General features: G+C 37.5%; 1 protein-coding gene across 6 annotated transcripts in view; it reads left to right on the top strand.

Moving 5' to 3' along the window:
- SH3PXD2B (SH3 and PX domains 2B) overlaps positions 1-24,539 on the top strand; it is a 131,289-nt gene that overhangs the window by 96,469 nt on the left and 10,281 nt on the right. For 2 of the 6 annotated variants that reach the window (XM_026688254.2, XM_087955439.1), the window contains 4 exons: positions 6,450-6,475; positions 8,747-8,779; positions 18,212-18,346; positions 20,293-20,397. In XM_026688254.2, the coding sequence (XP_026544039.1) occupies positions 6,450-6,475; positions 8,747-8,779; positions 18,212-18,346; positions 20,293-20,397 (299 nt within the window). Of the gene's footprint in view, positions 1-6,449; positions 6,476-8,746; positions 8,780-18,211; positions 18,347-20,292; positions 20,398-22,086; positions 22,171-24,539 lie in introns of all 6 variants that reach the window. The other 4 variants (XM_087955441.1, XM_087955442.1, XM_026688258.2 and 1 more) reach the window with 4 other exon arrangements.

Raw genomic sequence — 24,539 nt, 5'->3', positions numbered from 1 at the left:
TTTTAAATCATGTAAACTGTACCTTTATATTAACTTCTCTTTTACTAGTCAGTAAGAATTCAATGACCAGGAGAAGGAGAGAGGTAAGGATAGGATAGAAATAGCAGAGCAGAGCAGAGCAGAGCATAGCATGGAATAGAATAACAGAGTTGGAAGGGACCTTGGAGGTCTTCTAGTCCAACCCCCTGCTCAGGCAGGAAACCCTATACCATTTAGACAAATGGTTATCCAATCTCTTCTTTAAAACTTCCAGTGCTGGAGCATTTACAACCTCTGGAAGCAAGTAGTTCTCCAGGCAGACAATTTTATTTATTGTTGCCTATATTTTGTTGCCACCTCATCAGGGGGAATAGATAGTTCTCACCGGGCTTCAATATATCCTTTAAAACCAACCATCTTTACTTTTGTCAGGTTCAGTACTATATAGCTGAAAATAACCAATTAGCTCTCTCTAGCTGACTATTAAGAGTTGGGAGATTGTTGAAGAAAAGTAAAGCCAATAGAAAAAGGGCAAAAGGAAGTAGGATGAGATCCAACTCTGTTCTGTTTTAGGTAAACTGGTGCAGTCAGAAGAACGCTTGGCTTAGTCCTCAGAACCAGCTATACAAGAAGGCCAGGGGCAGAATTGATCCAGAAGTAGTGCAAAGAGTGCTTGTGAAGGCGGGGGGTTACAACATTCATTTATTTAAATTTGGATTATTTATTTAGAGCATGACCTTGGAAAAAAAAGCTGTCTCAAGCCTAGATTTTATCTATATGTTTGTCTTAGATCAAGAACAAAAGAAACCATCCACATTGTCTTCATTTTCATTGCCCTCCTTCTTTGACTTCTGGTAAATCTTGTACTCCTTATTTCTTGGGAAAGACCATAAATGGGAAATTTGCCCAGGAAGATGTTGTGACTTTGGGATTTGCTCAAATGCACAAGGAAGTCTTAACCAATTTTTTCAGCAGTCATTCTGTGGCTGTGAAAACCAATTGGTTGGAGTATCAGTGTTTTATTCTCAATGCCTCTTGGTGTACAATAAAAATGTTGCGCAAGAAGAAATGGGCAACCACAATTTTCTTCAGATTCTAGGGACAGACCATATGATCACATTACAAAGCTGAAAGGACCTGATCTCCTTCTCCTTCTCATTTAGTCTCTCTTTCCTCCAGCAATATCCTGAATCTGATGAACATGCTTCCTCCTTGCTTATCTGTAGTTGTGTTCTGAAAACTTCAGGATTCTTCAGATCTGTGGTTACAATTCAGTAGTAAATGAGGGCTACAAATGGATCTAGATTTGAAGACTGGTCCCGTCCCCCCCCATCAGTGAAGATAAGTTGGAGAGGCAAGCTTAGTTACAGGACTGATAAATGTAGCAACCGATGCATTTGATTTGATTTTGATTTGATTTATTTGGTTTGTCAATTGCTTACAAGATAATAAGTATAAGTAAAAACATAGTTATGAATACATGGATGCGTATAAGAAAAATAAAAGAAACAATAGGACAGGGACGGTAGGCACATTGGTGCGCTTATGCACACCCCCTACAGACCTCTTAGGAAAGGGGTGAGGTCAATAGTAGACAGTCTAAGGTTAAAGTTTTTGGGGTTTGGGGAAGAAACCACAGAGTCAGGTAGAGTATTCCAGACATTGACCATTCTGTTCCTGAAGTCGTATTTCCTGCAATCAAGTTTGGTGCGGTTAACCTTGAGTTTGTATCTATTGTGTGCTCTTGTGTTGTTATGGCTGAAGCTGACATTTTCATTGACAGGTAAGTCATTGCAATGTATGATTTTATATACCATACTTAGATCAGACCGAAGACGGCGTAATTCAAGGTTTTCTAGGTCTAGAATTTCAAGTCTGGTGGCATAAGGTGTTCTACAACAAGTAGAGGAGTGGAGAACTCTTCTTGTGAAATATTTCTGGACTTTCTCAACTGTGCTAATATCAGATATGTAATGTGGGTTCCAGACTGATGAGCTGTATTCGAGTATTGGTCTAGCAAATGTTTTGTATGCTCTAGTTAGGAGTAGACTATTACTGGAGAAAAAGCTACATAGGATTAGGTTAACAACTCTTAATGCCTTTTTGGCTATGTAGTTACAGTGGGCTCTAGCATTTAGATTATTAGCGTTGAGTATTCCAAGGTCCTTTACAGAGCTTGGATCATCAACAAGATCTTGACTATTCAGCTTGTATTTTATTTTCTGATTTTTTTTTTGCCAATATGTAAGACAGAGCATTTATTTGTTGAGATTTGAAGTTGCCATTTGTTTGACCATTCTGATACATAGTCAAGATCTTTTTGAAGGGTAGCAGTATTGTCTGTGGTATTGAACAGCTTTACATCATCAGCGAAAAGAACACAGTTGCTCTTAATATGATCACAGAGGTCATTTATGTAGAGTTTGAAGAGAGTTGATCCTAGAACACTGCCTTGGGGGACACCACAATTGACAGGTACAGAATTTGATAGGACACTCCCAATTTTGACCATTTGTTGTCTGTTTGACAGAAATGCTTCTATCCAGTTATGCAGTTGTCCAGAGATACCATAAGATTTTAGTTTTAGGAGTAGTTTGTCGTGTACCACTGAAACAAAGGCTTTACAGAAGTCTATGTAGATTTTGCCCTGATCGAGTTGTGTTGTCCATATGTTTTTGCAGTGTAAGAGTTGCAGATTACAGGATAGTTTTTTCCTGAAACCAAATTGTTTATTGGAGAGTAGGTTGTTTGTCTCTAAGTGGACGATAATGGATTGGTAAATAATTGATTCCATGACTTTACAGGTGACACAGCATAAGGAGATTGGTCTGTAATTTTCAACCAGGGTGGGGTCTCCCTTTTTGAAGATGGGGATGATCGTGGCTTGTGACTATAGGTTAGGCAAGGAGCTGATCCTGAAAGATTTTTCAAAGATTATGCTTAGAGGTTTGGCTATGGCAGTGGATAGATTTTTTAAGAAGTAGGCACATATTCCATCCGATCCAATAGATAGAGATGGTTTTAGATTGCGTAGTGCTTTTTAAACATTGTCTTCTGTAAAATCGATATGTATTAGATCATTGTAGTTGTCTGTGGTTTGGGCTAGGAAATACTGGGCATGATCCATTGCTCTTTACAAATACTGAGCCGAAGAATGTGTTAAAGATGTTGGCTTTAATGGTGTCGTTGTTGCAATCTTTACCATTAGGTCTTATCAGGGGTGGGATGGACCTTGAGTTTTTTAGTTTGTTGTTTACAAAATTGTAAAAATCGCAGGTGGAATTGGTGCGTAGAAGATTTTCCTCTTGTTTAATGTGATAATTGGTGCATTCAATCTTTATCTGGTGGCATAAATTTTTGTATCGGCTTTTGAAATTGGCAATGTGACCAGATTTGTTTTTCCGCCAGAGTGATCTCTTTTTGGATTGAAGTTTCCTTATTGTTATGGGTAATCTGTTTTTTTTGTTTGTTTGTTTTGGGAGTTGTTGTTGGTACATATAGTTTGATGACTCTTTTGACTTCAAGTAAAAATATGTTGTAATGGTCTTCAACAGTATTGCATCCAGCGAATAGAGATTGCCAATCAAGGGATGAGAGATCGTTGTCTATAAGATCATAGTTGCCTTTTTTGAAGTTATAATTGGGGATTACATCATAGTGATGATTTTTGTGTGGGGGTATATTGAGACAAAAGTCAATCATATTGTGGTTACTGCTGGAAAAGGGTTCTTTAGTTTGTATTCTGTAAATTAAATTCAAACTATTGCAGAAGATGAGATCGAGGCAGTGGTTTAGTCTAGTGTTGTTGGTTACTAGTTGTCCAGTCCCAGATTTGTAATAGCATTGTAGAAGGTTGCGTATATGGGTTCAGTTGTACATTCATTTAGGGTCCAGTCAATATGAGGTAGATTGACGTCACCAAGAAAGATAAAATCGTGTTGGCAGGATGCTGCCCATGTTAGTAGTGTATTTAGCTTGTTTACATGTTCGATGTCATAATCAAGTGCTCTGATTATTTCTTTAGTTATTTGGTGGCTCAGACCAGAAAATCAGCTGAATGTGAAGGAAATATTCTCAACAAGAGAATAAAGCGAGTTGTCTGTTATACTCCTGCATTTCATATTTTTTCTGATTCTTAATACTGTATCAGAAAACCAAGTGGGGTTCATAAGAGAAGTTTTGCCTGATGTAGCTCTTGTAGATTGCATGTTCCAAGTTCAGGACTGATGCTGATCCCATCTTTGCCACAAAAGAATCACTTTTCTCCCATTGAGAAATGTTCTCTAAAAATTCTGAGGTTCCTAGAAGCTCAACGCTGGTACCAGGATTTTCAATATGAGTTTGATAGTTTCCTGTTACACTTGCCAAGTTTGGCCAAAATAATGAATAATGAAGCAACAGAGCACCTGTTTTGGTTTTGAGCTTCACTTTGTCATGGCCAAATTTTGTGTGTGTGTGTGTGTGTGTAGCCTACTGAGATGTTGGTTTTGTTTCAAGGTTTCCTCAATTTTGGCAAAACCTTTCTACTTTTGTTATTTGCTTATGAAAACCAGACAGAAGAAAGCATTCAGTAATATACTACATCCCCCGTCAGACAAAAATGAAACAAAACACAAAAAACAACCTTGAGATGGGTCTTAAAATACCCAAATCCCTGAAGTGCATCCGTAATTTGCATAATTATCTTGCTTGTCTCTTTTATATTTGATAAAAGCATTGGGGGGGGGAGGGTTCCCAGTCCCCAGGCTGTGCAGTCTTGTTCCTTGTTTGTTGACAGACAGCTGTTAACATCTTAACTGGCTCATCTCCTGCAGTTTTAAACATACGTATGCAGATATAATTATGCAAAGTCAGCATACAAGCATCTATTTTCAACATCCGGAGGAAGCGGTTCCCAAAGTAAGAAAAAACATTCCTAGCAGCTATAAAGTAAAATATACTATGTGAAAAGTATTGGTATAAATGCATTCCGTGGAGCTGGATGTTATTTTAGAACATTTGTTTGAAAAAGTCAAATGTTTAAGTTAGAAAGCAAAGCCTTAGATTAGACTCACTTTTAATCCTGGTGGACCAGTAGAATCTTAATGAAGCTTTTATGGGAACAGCAAGCCTGTGGTTTATGTGAAATGGAAAGAAAAATATTCTGCCTTCAGTTCCTTTGTTTATTTGTATATATGCCTACTGAGTGCTGATCTGCTAAAGAGCTGATGTCACTATGTCACAGTATTAAGTCCTTTGGAAGGTACAATGAATCAGAAACAAAAGGCATACTAAAATATTGCAATTAGAATGTTGTAGAACTCAAACACCAAGAAAATGGGATTTGGTGGCTTGGAAAGCAGGGAAGAAGAGTATATATCAGGGGTGTCAGACTCAAGGCCCGTGGGCTGGATCCGGCCCACAGGGCTACCCTGGAAACAGCCAAAGGACCAGCCCGCGATGCCTCTGCCAGTGAAAACAGAGCTCGGGAGTGCCACACGTCGTTTTCACTGGCAGAGGGTTTCAGGAGGCCATCGCAGACAAAAACAGAGTTCACAAGGGCTGCAGGCGGCCTTCCCGAACTCCATTTTCGCTGGTAGAGGGTTGCAGAGGAAGCTGCTGCAGGAGAAAACAGAGCGCAGGAACCTGTTTTCTCTGGCAGAGAGTTTGAGTCACCACAGGCGCCCCCGACACAAGTGATGTCAAGCTGGCCACTCCCACTCTGGGCCCCTGAGGTCAAACCCAGATGTGGCTCTCAATGAAGTCGAGTTTGACACCCCTGGTATATATGAAGCATATTTGGACTGACATCTTCATTTTTTTGCCATGTTGTTTTTCACAATGGATAGACAATATGTAAATTAGTATGATCTCTGATAGACTTATCTGTCCTCAAACAGAAATTTGATAATATTTTCCAAAAGTCAACTTTGAGACTTCAAGTTCTAAATATTTCTGGAAGGGAAGATCAGTAATTACTAAGCTATACCACAGCCATATGACAATAGACTTTTAACTTGTGGCTCCCTTTTTTCCTCTGGCCTGTCTCCACTATCCTTTTTTGGTCTGTGGTCAACACATATATCAGCCATTTCTCTAAAATTCATATAACTTGCCAAGAAAGTATTCTCTGTATAAAGTATTCTCCCAGAAAAATACACATTCTTTACTTTTTCTCTTGTTTTTATGTTTGTAGAAAAGCAATAGAAGATGAGTAGGAAGTAGGAAAGAGATAGCTGATTTGTGTGCATTCTTGTGTCAGAATGTTTCAGAAGAAAATCAAAAGAATCTCTTTGAAAAAATGAAAGATCTTTAAGCATCGTGTTGGCAACTAATGTGCAGAACTGTATACTGTAATTCAAACAGTCAGTGACTGGACTACTATGTAGATCTGAATTTTTATTTCTTGGCTTTTGGAATAAATCCACTTTGATTCAGATTAACAAAGCTGTTTCATTGTCTTACTGATTTTAAATTTTTTTTCTCCTCAGTGAACCAATGGGAAAGAAGAGATCTGGTAAGGCCATTACTTGTACTTTTCTGCTTAATATTTATCTCTTTTCAAACTTTTTTGACCGGTTACAAAAGTATTTGAATTTGCCCACATATATTGGACATTACAAAGCTTGACCGACCTACATGCTTTTTGAACCATCTCTAAGAAAAACTAAATGAATTCTTCCCAAATTGCTATTTGAATTTGCCTTCTACCTTTTTATTTTCCCATTTTGTTCCACTTTCAGCGTAGAAGCTAATGCAAGGCAGAAATGCATATGCCAAAAATAAAAGGTGGCAAGGGGTGGGAGTGGAGGAGGATTTCATCTTTTATCTGCCTTTTTAAAATAACTCTGATGTTCTGTTTGAGATCCTTGGCTTTTTTTCTAGATTTTCAAGTGCAGCTTAAGTTCTTCAGAGAAAAGCTGCAATTTTATCTCCTACCAAATAGCAGATAGCACAGTACTAAACGAGATGTGATTGAAACAGAATTTATATAATCCAATGATACCTAACAAAACAAAGACTCTTGACCAGGGGAAATATTAAGGGTTACTGGAAATAACAAAGGACATGCCTATTCCAATTGACAGACGTTTCTCTGTGTTTTGGTGAGGCACTTATAAGGCCAGTTGAGCAGTATATATTCCATATGTCTGAGGGGATCTACTTTTGCTTGCATCACATTGTACTGGACTTCTTTGTGATATCACCTCAGTGTTTATGGAGGGAAGAGAGTGTGCGTACCATGGAAAGAAGTTTTAAAAAGTAGTTCTAGAAAAACGTAGTTAAAGTAGTTCTTGTTGTTTAGCAAAAGTTTAAATTCTGCATTACTTTTGCTCCTTTGGTTTCATGACAAAGACAAACTGATGTCTTTTTCCCACTGGGCTATTCTGCCTGCAAGTTCACCCTGCAAATTCACCTTGAGGTTTTCCTCTAATAAGCAAAACAATCACTTGCATTTTTTTCAAACACACCAACATTTATGTTGTGGTTTAGGAACTTGGTGATGCCTGATGGCTCAGCAAATATTTGATGAAATGCACATGTGATTATTCCCTTAGCATTGTCTCTTCCTTCAGGTTTTCTTTCCACAACAAATGATATCCTCTGAGTTGTGAATCCTAGCAGAAAGAAGGCAGAATAGATTGCAGACATATACCATTTATTATTATTTTTTATTTATTTTTATTTATTTGATTTGCCAATTGTTTACAAGATAATAAGTATAAATGTATACATAGTTGTGAATACATGAAATGGGTACATATAAGAAAAATAAAAGAATAAGAGAAACAATAGGACAGGGACGGTAGGCACGTTGGTGCGCTTATGCACGCCCATTTACCTTCGTTTCGTAAAGATTGAGTGAATCTGTCCCATTAAATATACTCCATTTAAATATATTAGTCAAACAGGGAAATGTTAGCTAGATCCATTGCAAACAAGGCCAGGGACTGCTTTTCAGTCGATCTTTTCCTACAACTCCAATTGTCTCATGGGGCAGGAGTGAGGAAAGACTGCTGTCCAAGAGAAATCAGTTAGACATACACACTCAGCCTCACAGCTAGCACAGTCTTCACTTTCCTGAACAGGAAGTGGCAACTGTTCGTTGCCTTTGGCTGATTTTTATTTAAAAAGCTCATCCTAAAGTCCACAAAAACTGCCAGATCAACATAATTCAGAGGAGGAAGAGAATATTTAGTTTTGCATATGTCTATTACACAGGGTTGGATCTGTAAGTATGTGGATAGAAAACCCCCCAGAATATTCCAGACTTGTGGTCTAGATTGGAAAATTTTAAAAATAATTCTGAAAAAAACTAACGGTCCACTACTTTTCTGTTCTTTCCATAAGAACCACTTTCATATGTTCACAGTCACCAGGAATTGAGCTGAATCTAAGGGACTTCACCTTTCACATTTTCTAAATCTGATTCACCAAACTACAGTATTACATAAGAAGAAATAGAATCAATTATCTACCGATTGTGGGACTTCCAAGAGTAAAAATAATTGACTAATTTTTCTATCTTTATCCTCCAGATTTTTTTTTCCCCCTTGCTTCTTCTGTAAGATTTTCCCAAGTTCATATCTCTTGTTCTTAGATGGATGGTGTTTGTTTTGGCTTTAGTATTCATAACTAAATTATGTTGGATTATGTTGGTAGAGGTGATATCTTCCTTAACTTGAAAATCCAAACTGACATACAGTTAACCTCTCTGATACTCTCACTTCTCTGAATTGATATTCTTCCTCATGGCCATTCTCCATCATTTTTGTTCTTTCATCAGGATTTATCCAGAAAACGGCTTCTTTCCCGAGAGGTAGTAACAGCAAAACATTCTGCTTAACTTTCTTTCTTTACTGCTGGGCAACACTTGCTGCTTCTCTTGGGTATTCTGATCAATCATGGCTTTGTAGGACCAAGGCTTCCTTCTGGGTTGAGTGTGAGACCAAAAAGTAATATTTAAAAAATCTGCGCAACAGTTAATAAAACCCCACCTATTTGATTTTCAGCTAACTATGTAGCAACTGTTCTGCTTTGCTGGTGGCGGCCTCAGCACTCTGGTGATAATCTGGGAAGAAATTTCATAATGTGTTCAATGAAAACAACTTGGGATATCTGGTGAAAAATTGTATGGTTAAATTGGATTTGGATAAATCACCATGGTTTGTTTCTAAACAGATAAACGGATAATCAGAGTTGGAAGGGACCTTGTAGGACATCTAGTCCAACCCCCCGTCCAACGGGAGACCCTGCACCATTTCTGACAAATGGCAGTCCAACCTCTTCTTGAAAGTCTCAACTGATGGCGCTCCCACAACTTCCGAGGGCAAGCTGTTCCATTGGTTGATTGTTCTCACTGTCAGAAAGTTTCTCCTTATTTCCAGGTTAAATCTCTCCTTGTTCAGTTTCCATCCATTATTCCTTGTCTGGCCTACAGGCGTTTTAGAAAATAGCTTAACCCCTTCCTCTCTGTGGCAGTCCCTCAAATATTGGAAGACTGCTATCATGTCTCCCCTGGTCCTTCTCTTCACTAGACTAGCCATGCCCAGTTCCTGCAACTGTTCATTGTATGTTTAGCCTCAGTCCCCCTAATCTAGTCTCCAGTCCCCTAATCTAGTCTTCTATACTTTCATTTTCATACATACAGATGATGAAAATGTCAGATGCCTAATCACAGGATTGAATTACATGCATTTAACGTGAATAAGCCTATCTATTATTCATAATTGTATATTATTATTATTATTATTATTATTATTATTATTATTATTATTATTATTATTATTATTCTGAATTATTCTAAACAAGGAAATAAGTATTTAAAAACCTGTTCTTATGGCTGTGGAGTAAGGGATGCAATCGCTCAATGGCTAAGACCCTGAGGTTGTCGATCAGAAAGGTTGGCAGTTCGAAATCCTAGCACTGCATAACGGATTGAGCTCCCGTTACTTGTCCCAGCTTCTGCCAACCTAAGAGTTTGAAAGCATGTAAAAATGCAAGTAGAAAAACAGGGACCACTTTGGTGGGAAGGTAACAGTGTTCCGTGTGCCTTTGGCATTTAGTCATGCTGGCCACCTGACCATGGAGATGTCTTTGGACAGCGCTAGCTCTTCGGCTTTCTAACAGAGATGAGCACCGCCCCTGAGAGCCAGATATGACCAGCACGTATGTGTGTGGGGAACCTTTACCTTATGGCTGTGGAAAGGCAACCAAAGGGTGATGTTCTTGACTCAACAGGAAGTGCATTCCCAGGAACTGTGGCTACTGCAAAGGCTTGGCTCTAATTTACCATGAACAGCAGCTGCAGGCAAAACCATTCAGAGCATCTCAGTAATGAGGGATCCAGTAAAAGGAGATTCTTGCTAGCAACTTGTACCCAAATTGTCTTGAACTTCAATTCAGAAACTCCTTGGTAGCTATTGCAGGACTTTTAGCACAAGTGAGTTCTCCCAGGTCGCTGAGTTCTTCACCCACTGGAAGTTCCAAAGTAGGAACTAAGGCAGCCCCATCCATGTAAGCTTCATTACAGTAGTCAAGCCTGAAGATATTCCAATTCATGCACTACAGTTCTAAGACCATTATCTTCCAAGAAGGCGCTGTTGAGCTGAAGCTAATAAAAGGCCATTTCCATCTTGTGAAAAAATAGAGAAAATTCAAATGAGAAATGTCCCTGAAGTGCAATTGTGATCTTTTGTGGGGCAGGAGTGTGTGCAATCTATTTGTAACAAGGAAATCTAGCACCTCCCTGGCTTTATGACAATTCATAATGAGCAGCTCCTTATTATCCGGATTCACTTTATTTATTGTTCCACCCATTACCAACTGCAGGCAGGCACTCGAGAGAGCTATGCCATTAGCTGCAGCTATTACAGAGAAATAGATTTGGATATCATCAACATACTGATAGCAGGCATCTTCCAGTGGCTTCATCTGCATGAATGAAAGACAGGAATGAGAGATAGCAAGACCCACTGAGGGGTATATATGATAGCTTCTGTTTCAAGGAGTGATTGCCCCCAGGAAATTCCATGTGAAACCTGTATGAGAGAGAGAAACAAAACAGCACTTTTTATCTCTTCGATCTCTTGGGTGATCCAAGAGATTACGTTATGATGGTCAATGACATCAAAGTTATTGAGAAGTCAAGAATAATCAATAGAGTCACATTCCTTCTTGTAATCCCTAAACAAAGATTGGCCATTGGGCTGACTGGTCAAACCCAATTTGCAACAGCTTGTGAATTGATTTGAAGTAGATTTATTTATTTATTTATTTATTTGGTTTGTCAATTGCTTATAAGATAACAGGTATAAGTATAAACATGGTTGTGAATACATGAAATAGATACGAATAAAAAAGAAACAATAGGACAGGGATGGTAGGCACGCTGGTACACTTATGCACACCCCCTACAGACCTCTTAGGAAAGGGGTGAGGTCAATAGTAGATAGTCTAAGGTTAAAGTTTTTGGGGTTTGGGGAAGAAACACAGAGTCGGGTAGAGTATTCCAGAGATTGACCACTCTGTTGCTGAAGTCGTATTTCCTGCAATCAAGTTTGGTGCGGTTTACCTTGAGTTTGTATCTATTGTTTGCTTTGTATTGTTATGTTTGTTATGGATATGTTGTTATCAAGATATGGTAACATTGCCAGAAGATGAGAAATTAGCACTTTGAATTATTTTAATATTTTTAAACTATAGTTCAAACTGGACTATATTTGCTCATTTTTGAAGAGGCTTTTTTATCAGTTGTTTAATAATTGGTTCTTTGAAGACATTTTGCTTTCCCTCAGAGCAAGATTTACAATGTTAACTAAAGCATTTCTATTAGCTTGTTAGTTGGAAATGCAAATTAGATTGGACAAGGATTATCTATTTTCAGGAGACATCAAAAATTAATTTAAATCAATTATTACGACATGTTAAAAATGTATAGCCTAATAGGCTATAACCAATTAAGTATATAAAGTAGCTGCTTGCAAATACTAAAAACTTAATGAAGTGAAAATCCTTTAATGTAATCAAAAATTACTCCCAAATAGTATAAAAATTGTTGTCTTTGAAAGGAATGTTAGGTCTCAATTCCTGAGCTTTTTATCTGTCAGTATCCATTTGGCTAATGATTTAGTTTTGTCCATCAATAATTAAAAAGTATTTAAAATCTTATTTCTAGAAATAAGTCATTTAAAATCTTGCCTTTAGAAATGTGTCATTGAAGCCTTCTTCAGCACTTAATGGTGGTGTCAGTTCTTTTTCCCAATAATGTTCATAAATAAGAGTTATATAAACATATACATTTATATCTGTAAACCACCTAGAGTCATCATGAGTAGTTGGGAAGCCATATAAACTTTCTTAACACATAAAAATAAATGAAATAAAAATAATGTATTCTTGAACAGACCTGTTGTCCAAAACTCATGTCAAACAATGGCAAATGTTTGGGTATGTAGAAGAATGGCCATTTCTTTAAATAATATGCCTCAATGCACTAAAGTCAATAAACTTCATAATCAGGAGAATTCCTTCATAAACTTTTATGGCAAGTCACAGTTTTCCTAAACATTCATTTGGTTTCCAAAACATGTTTTATTTGACAGTGTTTGGGAAATCACAGCTTGACACAAAAGCCCAAAATTATCTCAACCTTTGTGCTATGTCTAAATTATATCATTTAATTTCATGCATGTGATTAAAGAATGTAATAATAATAATTATTAATTAAATTAAAGAATTAATTAAATTAATAATAATTAAAGAATGTAAATTGAGAACTAGTTTATTTTTTCTCTCTGGTAGTATCTCTTCTGTATATTTATTATTCCCTGAAATAAGTTATCAAGGACTGTGTCAGATTCATTTTCTAACGTTGTGGTTCTTTATTTTAACTTGTCATGCTGTGTTGAGCCTTTGTTCTTGCAACCAGTGGTGGGATTTTTTTAAATGTCAGATTTATATATCTTTTTCATGTCTAATACTTCTACATTAGTCTTGGACTTTGGAGCTCAGTTTAACACATCTTCCACAAAATAGTTTTTATCTAACCCATACATTTGTAGAAAAATGTTGTTTTCTATATAGCTCTTTGATTAAATTTAGTAACCAACTGCAGCCAATCCTGACTCATATTGCTGCTTCTGAGGAGCCAAAAATAGTAGGTCAATTTAAGAATCTCACACTTATCCCAGAAAAAGGCCATTTCCCCCCTCCAAATATACTTAATGTCTAGTGTTTGGGAATGATTGTCCTGGGAAGAAGAAAAAGCTGCTGAAAATAAACTCGAGCTTTTTCCACTCCGTGCTGTTTACTGCAGTTGTGATGATGGCTGTAATAGGCAGTTTGGAGGTGCCAGAGCTGCATGTTAAAGCTGCAAATAGCCCCAGGATACTGTGAGTAATTATATAGGGACAGGAAAAAGACTTTCTTCTCTTTTCCTGCAGTTGTTTGCCTTCTACTGACCTCATTCTTTAGTCAAACCAGAGGGGCAGTTAGCAACAGGCAGGAGATGGACCCTCCAGTCATCAATGTTCTGGACATTAGACTTGTGCCTTTGTGGCATTAATCTTTCAGAGACAGGATACTGTAATTAGAAGCAACTATGCCTCTGCCCTGCTCGCCTGGAATATCATAGATCCATGATATTAGAACCTCATAGCTTCCATCTTGGTGATATCCAGCCGTGTTGGACAATTTCCAACCAACAGGACTCTCAGTCATATCTGGAATACATCTAAGAATATACTGAGAAACAAGTAAGAGAAATGATCTCTTATTTTCAAATCCTACATTTATGTTCCTGGGAAGATGTATTTAACAGTAGATCTTGCCAGGACTGATCATGCAGTCATGCACAAGTTAGAGTGGTGCAGTCATAAGTTGGCACTGATAGTCTGCCTATACTGTACAATTAGGCTATTCTTTCTGCAACATATTCTTGTCTTTTCTTGCTGGTTTCATCATGGTGTCTCCGATAAATTTTCTTCATAGTATTTATGTGCTTTGCATATATTCGATTAAAAGCCAACTTATTGCCTCAGTTGGAGAATCTGGCTTGTTTTTGTTTCCTTTATTACTTTTTCTTATTTGCACAAAAACTGTTTCTTTTCTTGGAATAGTAATTTAGATCAGTCCCTGACCACTGTGAACACTGAAATTTGCAAAGACCGTAAACTTACATAGTTTTCTATAGCAAAGTAATGACAATAGCTTTTAGATTTATATACTGCTCCATAGTACTTTACATCACACTCTAGGTAGTTTACAATGTAGAAGCATTGTTTTGCATATTATCCCTAACAATCTGGGTCCTCATTTTACTGACCTCGGAAGGATGGAAGGACGAGTCAACCTTGAGTGCAATACTACACTTTAACCAGAGCTCATTCCTATATGTCTTCACTTCACTTATATAATCCTCTTAGAAATTATATGTGGTGATGCTCTCACTGAGGGAGAAGCAGCATTCGTACTTCTTCTTTACAGGAAGAAGTTATTTGCATAAGTCCCCCTCAGTCCCAAGCTGTTTCCCCAGGAATAATGTATTCCACCTTCATAAATACACACAGATTTTATCAATGTAAGTTAAAATCTGTCTTCATCATTGTTATATCGGTACAGAAGTGCTGCGGATGATATAGTCACTAGAAAGGCCAAGCACAATATGCAAACAGCGGCAAAATTTTAAGAGACTTACATAGAAATTATTTCTTTTTTTGTAAATAAACTTTATTCAGTTTTCAAAGGTTTAAAAACATAAAATAAAATTATATACACAATTGTATCAATGTCAAGACATAATTTACATTTCCTTATCTTATTTCTATACATACTATCTTATTACACTACAATTGCATTTTCTTTTCCTTATTCTTATTCCTAATTTATATCACATATTTTCTTCATATATTTCTATTTATTCTACATTCAATATAGATATGATTTCCTATTCTTTACTTAATCATAACAGATATATTATGCTGCATATATTAACTGCTGCTAGGATCTCATATGCACAATCTTGGAAACAGGGAAATATACCATCAGAGGGAGCAGTCATAAAGAAAATATTAGACTGTGCAGAAATGGACAGGCTGACTCTAAAAAGTTAAAGAGGAATCGACATATTATATAGTCTGGGACGCCTGGTATGCACGGTTTAAAAATAGGCATAGAAATTATTTCTAACCAACAAACCAGGGTTGGCCTGTCCCACTTGCTTCAGCAGAAAGGGCTACTTCGTATCCCATCTGCCAAATAAGTTTAGTTGGCAGGATCCAGGAGAAGAGCTTTCTGCTGTAGTCTCCACATTCCTGGCCTTCCAGAAGAGCCAGACTCTATTGGCTGGCTCGGGCCCCCATGAGGCAATCTATGCCGGGACTAGCAGATGGGGTAGAGAGAAGAATCCCCACCCTTACGTTCTCTGTTCTCTTGGTTTTTAGTTTCTCGTTTCATCTTTTTACTTTAACCATTTCATATTTTCTTTTTTTTTTTTTTACCTTTTTATCATTTTGTAAGCCATCCAAAGTCACTGCAACAGTGAGATAGGCAGCATATAAATTTAATAAATAAATACACCTATTCCTCAAGAACACGGATGTCAAATTCACGGCACCACGTTGTCATGTGGTATATCACAATTTTTTTCCCCTTTGCTAAACGGGGGTGGTGATCCACGTGATCCACTCAGCCTGCAGGCCGCAAGTTTGACATCCCTGTTCAAGAATAGTCTGATTAAAGGGCATTTCCTTCCCCTTAAAGCAAAGACTACTTATTGCTAAAGTCAAGCCTATTTAATGTTAAATAGGTAGTAAATATACTTCTAAAAGAAACCAAATATTCAATGTACGCCTTTGTAATAGGGCAAGCGTTACCTTTAAAATTATTGTCACACATACAGTAATGCCCTCATCTGGGAATAAAACCTAGCTGAAAATTGGACTTAACATTGTGCATAGGATTGGGCTGTCAAGGAATCTCTGATCACATAAACTTGTGCTTTATTTCATGTCAATTTCTTGCTGGAGAAAACTGAGTATAAAGATCCTATCTGACAAGAAAAATACTTGTACAATATTCTCTTAGTAATGTAGCTCGGTTCACTTTTCTCATCTCAGGTTGAAAAAGGCAAAGCTTTTTTCTGGTAACTCTGCTGCCCCCTAGTGGTTCTAAATTTCCGGATCCTGGATTTTTTTTTTTCTGTATGCACTATTGAAAGCTTCCTTCTTTATATGAATATGCTGAATAATGTTTTCTAGGCCTTATGGGGTTTGGGTTACATTATCTTCTGGGTCTTCCCACAGATGGCAATTAGGGTGATAATTTGGTGTGTAAAGGAGGAGCTTTTCTTCGTATTCTTTATTAGGTATGTCTAGTCTAACAAAGAGAAGGACTAGAGTGACATGGCCTTCCAATATTTGAGGGGCTATCACAGAGAAGAGGAGATCCATCTATTCTGCAAAGCACCTGAGGGCAGGATAAGAAGTAATAGATGGAAGATTATCAGAGAGATCCAACCTAGAATTAAGGAGAAAGTTCCTGACAGTGAGAACACTTAAGCAGTCTTGCCTCCAGAAGTTGTGGATGCTCCATCACTGGAAGTTTTTTTAAAAGATAGAGGATAGCCATTTGTTTGGAATGGTATAGGATCTCCTGCTCAAATAGGGGATTAGACCAAAAGACCGCCAAGATCTCTTCTAAATCTGTTATTCTAAGTTCTAAGCTATGCGCTTAATTGGAAAAAACTAGCTTCATTTTAAAGGGCTGTGGAGCTTGTGGCTTTAAACCACATCCTCCGGAAGTACAGATATGCTGCTGTTGCTGGGCCAGATGGACTGACCACAGGAAATGAAATCAAATAGTTGTATTTAGCATACATAAACCCAGTATAAGGCCCCTCCAGTTAATACAGATTTTTCTGTTGAAAATGGGGTATCCAAATAAGTTTAACTACATTGGAAATACCCTGTTATTACATTTGAAAAGACCTTCTGTTTTTAAACTCACTTTGATAAATTCTTCATTTTAGCTAATACGCTTAATGACTTTGGGCATTTTAATTGATTTCTTCCCAGCCTAATTTGTACTCCAATTAATCAAGCAAACCTTTGAGTCAATGGAAGTCAAACCTTTGAGTCAATGGATTTCAGAAATCAAAGTTCTGCTTTTAAGTTTAAAAAAAAATCTTCCATCTTTCCTGCTTATCCTGGGTTTATCCGTTTACAGTACGATATGAGTCAGAGTTAATGTCTCAATCTGGTTCTCTAATTTTTGTTTTTGTTCTGGTTTTATTTATTTAGTCATTGTTGATTAATAATGTACTGACTGATGAACACACTTCCAACCAGGGGTGGGTGGCTGGGGATTCAGAGGGGATTTGGGAGAGCCTCTAGCTAAGATTCTGTGCAATTTGGAGAACCCCCAAGTCCCACTCCTGGCTGGCTTCTCCCATCCCGTCCCGCCTCTCCCAGGAGTCCCCATGTGGCCCATTTTGGATACAGGTAAGTGCAGGGCATACGTGGAGGCTCAGGAAGGGTGAAAAACAGGCCTCCCGGAAGTTCAGGAAGGCTGGAAATGGGCCCGTTTCTGGCGTCCAGAGTCCCTCTGGAGCCTAGGGAGGCCATTTTTGCCTCCCGAAAGCTCAAGGAAAGCCTCCAGAGCCTGAGGAGGGCAAAAACACCCCCCTGCCATGGTGCAGGAGGCTGACTAGGCCATGCTCACCATGGCCACGCCCACCCAGCAACCAGGCAGAGAACCCGTTGCTAAAAATTTTGAAGCCCACCCGTGCTGCCAACCATTAAATCACCAAAACTTGCGGGTGTTCCTGAAGGTCAGGGGAAAAAAAATTGTGCTGTACCCAAATAAGTGGGAAGTATCATCAAACCTTAGCACACAACTTCTCCATACTGTAATTATAACCGAAGCTACGTGGCATTCAGAAATCTCAAAAACCAAAAGAGATGTCTACTATAATCCAATTGAACTAAAATATATAAGTTAATGCCATTGCTTTTGTTCATTTTACCATCCTGGCCAACCCAGGAATTAATTCTGCAACTGAATACCTGGCCATTCAGTTAGAAAGGTTTACTCACAAATTTCAATTGTTGTCTTGCCTCATGTACTTTATATAATCCATACTGGATTCTAAGATGCAAGTTTTCTAAGCCAAAAAAAAAAAAAAGGAAAATAACTATTTTTTCAAGATATTACTTCAGTTACCAAGTATGCTGTCTTGTTTCCTACAATATAGCTGGAGATTTGTCATCTGCTGATCCCATGGTCCTGGAACAATATGTGGTGGTGGCTGATTACCAGAAGCAAGAGAGCTCTGAAATTAGTTTGTGTGCTGGCCAAGTTGTCGATATAATTGAGAAGAATGAATCTGGTAAGGGTTACTTATCTGAGATATAGAGGAGTCCAGAAAAAACGATTTGTAAAAAAGGATCTCTTGTTTCTTATAACTTCCTAATATACTTTGCCTAAATATGTTCTAATGAGGATATATTTAGGCAAAGGGGTGGCCTGCATAATAGATTTCATGTTTGAAAGCAACCTAGTAAGATTTTGTCCGAGCTCCATTTCACAAATCGCTTGTCTAAATTTCTAAATTTGGGGACATGCTATCTAGAACCCAGCTTTCCATTTTGGAATTTCCATATTAGTGAAATAAAAATATTTCATACACAGAGTTGCCTCCCCAGCTTTTATTGTTTATTTGTGTTAAATGCTTCCTCTACAATAATCATAGTTAATCCAGCAGCTTCATGCATCTGTGTCTGGATTTGGATGTACTTTGACTTTCAGAAAAAATAAACAGTAATATTTGTTTTGCCTGTTTAAGTCAAATAAACAATGGGGTCCAAAAGTTATGTTGGATTTGCATTTTAACATAGGGAAACTTTGAATACACTATTTTGCTGGCAAAAAATCTTGTAACAAAACTTACTACTCTCTATTTTAATAGCTTTTATGTAAATTACTAATCTTGTATTGCTTTATTGCTAGGCAGAACTGAAATGACTTCCAAGTTTTTCACTCAGTCATTTAAATATCCACTCTGAACAGAGTTTGAATTATGAATTCACATAGGAAGAACACAATAAATGGTTTGCTATATGAATTAAATTGGAGTTATTATCCAAGCATAAAGAAATAAAGGAAAATCTACAGAAATAAAATGATCTATTTGCAACATTTCATAATGCTCTCTCAGCATTCTTTCTCAGTTCAGTGAAAAGCTATGGAAAAATAGATAGCCTTCTACTTATGATAGCAATAGCACTTAGACTTATATACCGCTTCACAGTGCTTTATAGCCCTCTCTAAGAGGTTTACAGAGTCAGCCTATTGCCCCCAACAATCTGGGCCCTCATTTTACCCACCTCGGAAGGATGGAAGGCTGAGTCAACCTTGAGCCGCTCAGAATCGAACTGCTGGCAGACGGCAGAATTAGCTAGCAATCCTGCATTTTAACCACTGTGCCCCATGGCTCTTATGATCACAATAAGGGCAAGAATTTCAGTTGCTAAGCAAGTCATTTGTTAAGTGAGCCAGACCCAATTTTATGAACTTTTTTGCAACAGTTGTTTAGTGAATCCCTGCAGTTGTTAAGTCCGTCATGCAATCATTAAGCAAATCCAGCTTCCCTCATAGACTTTGCTTGTGGGAAATTGACTAGGGAAGTTGCAAATGGTGATCACATGATCGTGGGATGCTGCAACTGTCATAGATACATGCTGGTTGCCAAAGTGCCTGAATTTTGTTCATGTGACTGTGGTGTGAGGATAGGTCTTAAGACATTTTTTTAAGTGATGTAACTTTGAACAGTTGATAAATGGTTGTACATTGAGGACTACCAATGGACTTAGATTCTCCACATTTTTTGTTTGTTCTCATGGAAGTTATTCACTGTTTCAGCATCAAACGTGGCAATATTTCCTAAGACAACAATCTTGCACTTTGCATTCTGAAGAGACAGATTGGAACCTCCTTTAGTAGATTGAAATCAAGTGGTGCAATTAAAAGTAGGGGAAAAGTGAAATGAAGCACCCAGCATGTCAGCCTACCTTTGAGTGCCTACCTTTGTTTTCACTACATTAACATATTTTGTTTGTAAGGAGAAAAGTCATATGGTAGTGCAGTATTGATCGTCTAATTTCAAGGGACCTCAGCATGCCTCTCATCTTCTTAACTGGAAGCCAGACCACAGACTGATGTGATCCACAATTGGTATAGGATTGGGATGGAACATTCCATGATGGAGTGTGTTGCATAATCCTCTCTAGAATAGATTGTGACTCTCCACTTAACTCTTCTTTTCTTTATGTTTAGGCTGGTGGTTTGTAAGTACATTGGAAGAACAAGGATGGGTTCCCGCAACGTGCCTAGAAGTCCAGGATGGTGCCCAGGATGAATTTTCGATGCAAACTGAAGAAGGTGGGAGTAGATCAAGATTCTTTCAGATTAGCCCCAAATGGTTTCGTATTATAGGTTTTGGTGGGGCTTTGAGTCCACATAAAATATTCAAGATAATATTCAGAGAGGGGAAATACACTAAATACTTAACTACCAAGAGAGTACTTCCAAGGGAGTCCCTATATGGATTTTTTTGGCCCATAGCAAGTTCTTGTGAAGATTGACGTCATTTAGTTTGTTATTTTTGGCAGAGGAGACTGCTTTGTTAGGGGCTCCTTCTTCATAAGCTTTCACACTCAAGTGCTTTTCCATTCAAAAGTCATGCCAGACTTTGGCATAGAAAGCCCATCTCCTGTACAGGTAGACCTTGACTTACAACCACAAGAGCCCAAAATTTCTGTTTGCTAACTGAGACATTTGTTAAGCGAGTTTTGCCCAATTTTACAACTTTTCTTGCCACTATTGTTAAGTAAATCACTGCACTTGTTAAATTGGTAATATGGTTGTTAAGTGAATCTGGTTTCCCCCCTTGACTTTGTTTGTCAGAAGGACACAAAAGGTGATTACATGAACCCCAGGACACTGCAACCATCATAAATGTGAGTCAGTTGCCAAGCATCTGAATCTTGGTCATGTGACCTTGGGACTGCTGTAACGGTTGTAAGTGAAAAATGACCATAAATCACTCTTTCGGTGATGTTGTAACTTTGAACAATCACTAAACAAACTGTTGTAAGTCAAGGACTAGCTCTATTAGTGCTCATGTAGATTTCAAACAACAAAGAACAAATGAACAGTTCATGCTTAACCCAGGGCATAGAATCTGAACAATAGTTATACTCGGGTGACTCTGAGAACATAGAACATAGAAAAACTTCCAAGTGGCCTCAACGACTCTCTAAAAAGAATGCAAATGACCAGCTGTCTGCAAGGAATATAAATTCTTCCCTTCCCCACCATTGAGTCAGAGCTGAAGAAGCTTCTTGGATGAGAAGCAAAACTTCTTCAAAGAAAAACTAGAAAGTCCAGTTGCCTCTTGAAAAAAGCACCTTTGAGACAACCATAACCTGCATGACTGATAATCTCCATAGACACTTTGACTAGAAAGTTTTTTAAAAGTGCTTTTGAAGGCAATTTCTAAAGTAAACCATATTTTCATGAGGAATGCATATGAACATGAATTATGAATTTTTTAATGGACTGATGGAGGAGGGCATCTTATGCTGAGAAAATTCCTCATTGAACAGGAGTTTATTCTATTAAGGAATAAGGGAGTAAAGTCCTACTAATAAAACTTACCAAAGTAATACAAATGTTAGAAATTGCAGTGGAAGTTTGATTTGCTGACTACAAGGTCAGTTGCATTGAGGGTCGGTAAAACTAAAGTTTTACTATAATTATTTTTTAAAATTAAAAAAAAAACCGAGATGCATTTTAGTGTACCCATTTCAATCAAACTGCTCAAGTCCCTGCCATTTACCTGGGAGGAAACAAGACATATTTATATACTCTAAACCTCCTTGTGTGTTGAACAGTCTTAACTGAGATGTATTAGGTAAATCGTGGTTAAATCATTGCTTAGTGTGGTATGTGGATCATGTCATTGTTAACCTTATTATAGCATTAAATCTTCTTTTTAAAAAGGTAAACTTTCCCCCTCCTTATATCCTGTTTTGTGCCTTTCCTGCTTCCCCAACATGCTCAACTCAGTCTCATGGAGATACTGGTCTCTTCCCAGACATGTGGGTCGCCGTCGGACTCTTGGGGACTTGTACACCAGTGGATGGGGTCAAGGTGGATGTTGTGGAGAATCTTTGTGCTTTCTTCTGTGCCTTCTTGGACTATCTTTCTCTATGTTTGCATGTGCTGTCCACTGTGGCCCATTGTTGCATGCAATTTATTTCGTATTGATATCCAGAGTGTCTATTTCCTTAATACATTGCTTATTGTAACTGTTAAAACTGCTTACACTTGAGTATGTGTGTCCTCCTTTCCATTCCCTCGAAACTACTTGAGACCCTGATTATGACCATTTATACTGTTGAGTAAATTGTATTTTATTTGATCCTAACTGACATTAAATGCATTTTTATCTTTTTTTTAAAAAAAAATATCTGCATGTTAAATGCAAACTCAGCCACTTAATTGCTGCCACTGCAACAGACAAAATAGGGTCCATGGGAGAAGGCAAATTCTCACATATTGCAATGCTTGTGACAGCCTTCAAAATCATTTTTCTCACTCTATCTCACCCTATCCCATTCCCCCCAAAGCTGTTATAATTTGAATTTTTTAAAAAATATAAAGATGCATTTAAAATCACATTTATTTTGACCTTAAATTGTTTTTTTTCCACAGTCCATTGAACATATTTCACAATAGATCTAGAAAGGGAAAAAGGTCAACATAGAACTACTGGATGTGAGAGTAGTTCTATACGTGGGGCACTTCAAAGCATCACATAATTGTCACTGCAGTAAGATTTGTTTGTGTTCAAATGATCATTTTTGCTAACACTCTATTGAAGAGCTTTTAAATTCTTTTCAACTTGCAACTAAAACAATTGCCAACAATTACCTGTCACACACTTTGGACACTGTCTAAAATTTAAAAAAAGTGATTGCAAGCATGTTTCTTCTCAAATTTTCTTCATCAAGATTTATTGAAAAGAAAGGAGCCAGGTTATAAAAATTACAATGACTGAACTGTTTCCCAATCAGAACAATATACAGCTATTAGGGCAAAATCTTTTTCATTTTCTTCCTAAATAGTCTTCCTGTGATCTGGCAGAAAGTAAGGAATTGTATGCCATCCTGACATTTTAAATCACCTCTTTTGCAGTCTATTGGCATTAGCCATTTTAACTGTGGCTGACAGCAAGTGAAGCCAAAGCATCTGGGTGGGAGCAATTTGTTTCTGCTGGATATATAAATCTTGCAAATCCAAAATGCTTACCACTAAAATGGCAGTTGAAGTTCTGTCCTAAAATACCCTGATCTGTTACAGTATCACAAGGGGAAAAGTTTTGATGAAATGTTAGAGTCTGCTTTCAATGGCTGTATTAAAATTATTTCTGTTGAATTGATTCCATTCTATCCACTGGGCATATGTAGAAATGAGAAAGCAATGTGGGATGTTGAGGAGCACAGATAGTAGGGTCTTTTAGAGATATTACCTGACATCATTTGGAAGGCTTATATACTCTATGAATGTTCAGTATAAGATCATCTTTCCTCTACTTTATAAAGGAGAAGTGCCGTTTATCCATTGACGTGATGTTCTTGTACTTTGTACTTTTTCTTGTACTTCATTTTCTGTTTTAGAGATAGTTTTACACTAAACCATCTCTAAACTGCATCTGAAAAACAATCCTTAATATTTGCATAGAGGGCCATTCCAGCTTCATTTCCTACAGAATAACCTAAGAATTGAGCATTAGTAGCTTATGGAGATAAAGGACATTTTGGCATTATTTGAAAGGTTTAATTGGGAGTTCTTTAGAAGAAGAAATAATTACCAGGAAAACAACCTTAACATGGGCCAGCAATTACTATAGCTATGACAAACCTACTTCCGGGATACCTTAGGGAAACAGATGACATAACTGCGTAGTATTTCAGCTGACAAGAGATATGTCTCTTATTCCATTGTTCAAATAAATAGTTCATTTGAATGAACTGTCATTGGTTCTGATAAGATTGCTAAAATGACATCTGTACTGAAGCATCTAGTAGTTTGTAGCTGACACTTGAAATAAATGAAAAAAAAAAACATCACGTAGAACTGGTTTGGTCATCTGTCAAACAAAAAACATATCACATTATTTTCTGGATTATCAGGTTCCATAAATAACCATTTTTGTGTGCCTGCTTCGATTAGAAAAAGAACATAGAGGTTCTTTGAAAGGCATTCTGAGGCTGCATTAGGTTTGAGGAGTTTTATTATAAATTATGAAAATCTGTCTTTCAAAGGTGATGTTGAGCCCTTGGTGAAAAACGGACAGAATCAACCATATTCAGTAGATTCGACTGTATTGTGGAATATCAACAATCAGTTGATTCCACTCTATTGTGAGGGCCCATTCACTGTGCTAAATTATCTAAAATGGGTGGATTTTTCAGATTAGTTCTGTTTTTAGAAGAAAAAAAAAGATGTCTTCCCAA

The sequence above is a fragment of the Notechis scutatus genome, chromosome 2 (assembly GCF_049901735.1).
Source record: "Notechis scutatus isolate UNSWTSFEM ecotype Mainland chromosome 2, rNotScu1.2, whole genome shotgun sequence".
Taxonomy (NCBI): Eukaryota; Metazoa; Chordata; class Lepidosauria; order Squamata; family Elapidae; genus Notechis; species Notechis scutatus.
Note: the sequence above shows the minus strand (reverse complement) of the source record. Positions and strands in the feature narration are given on the sequence as shown.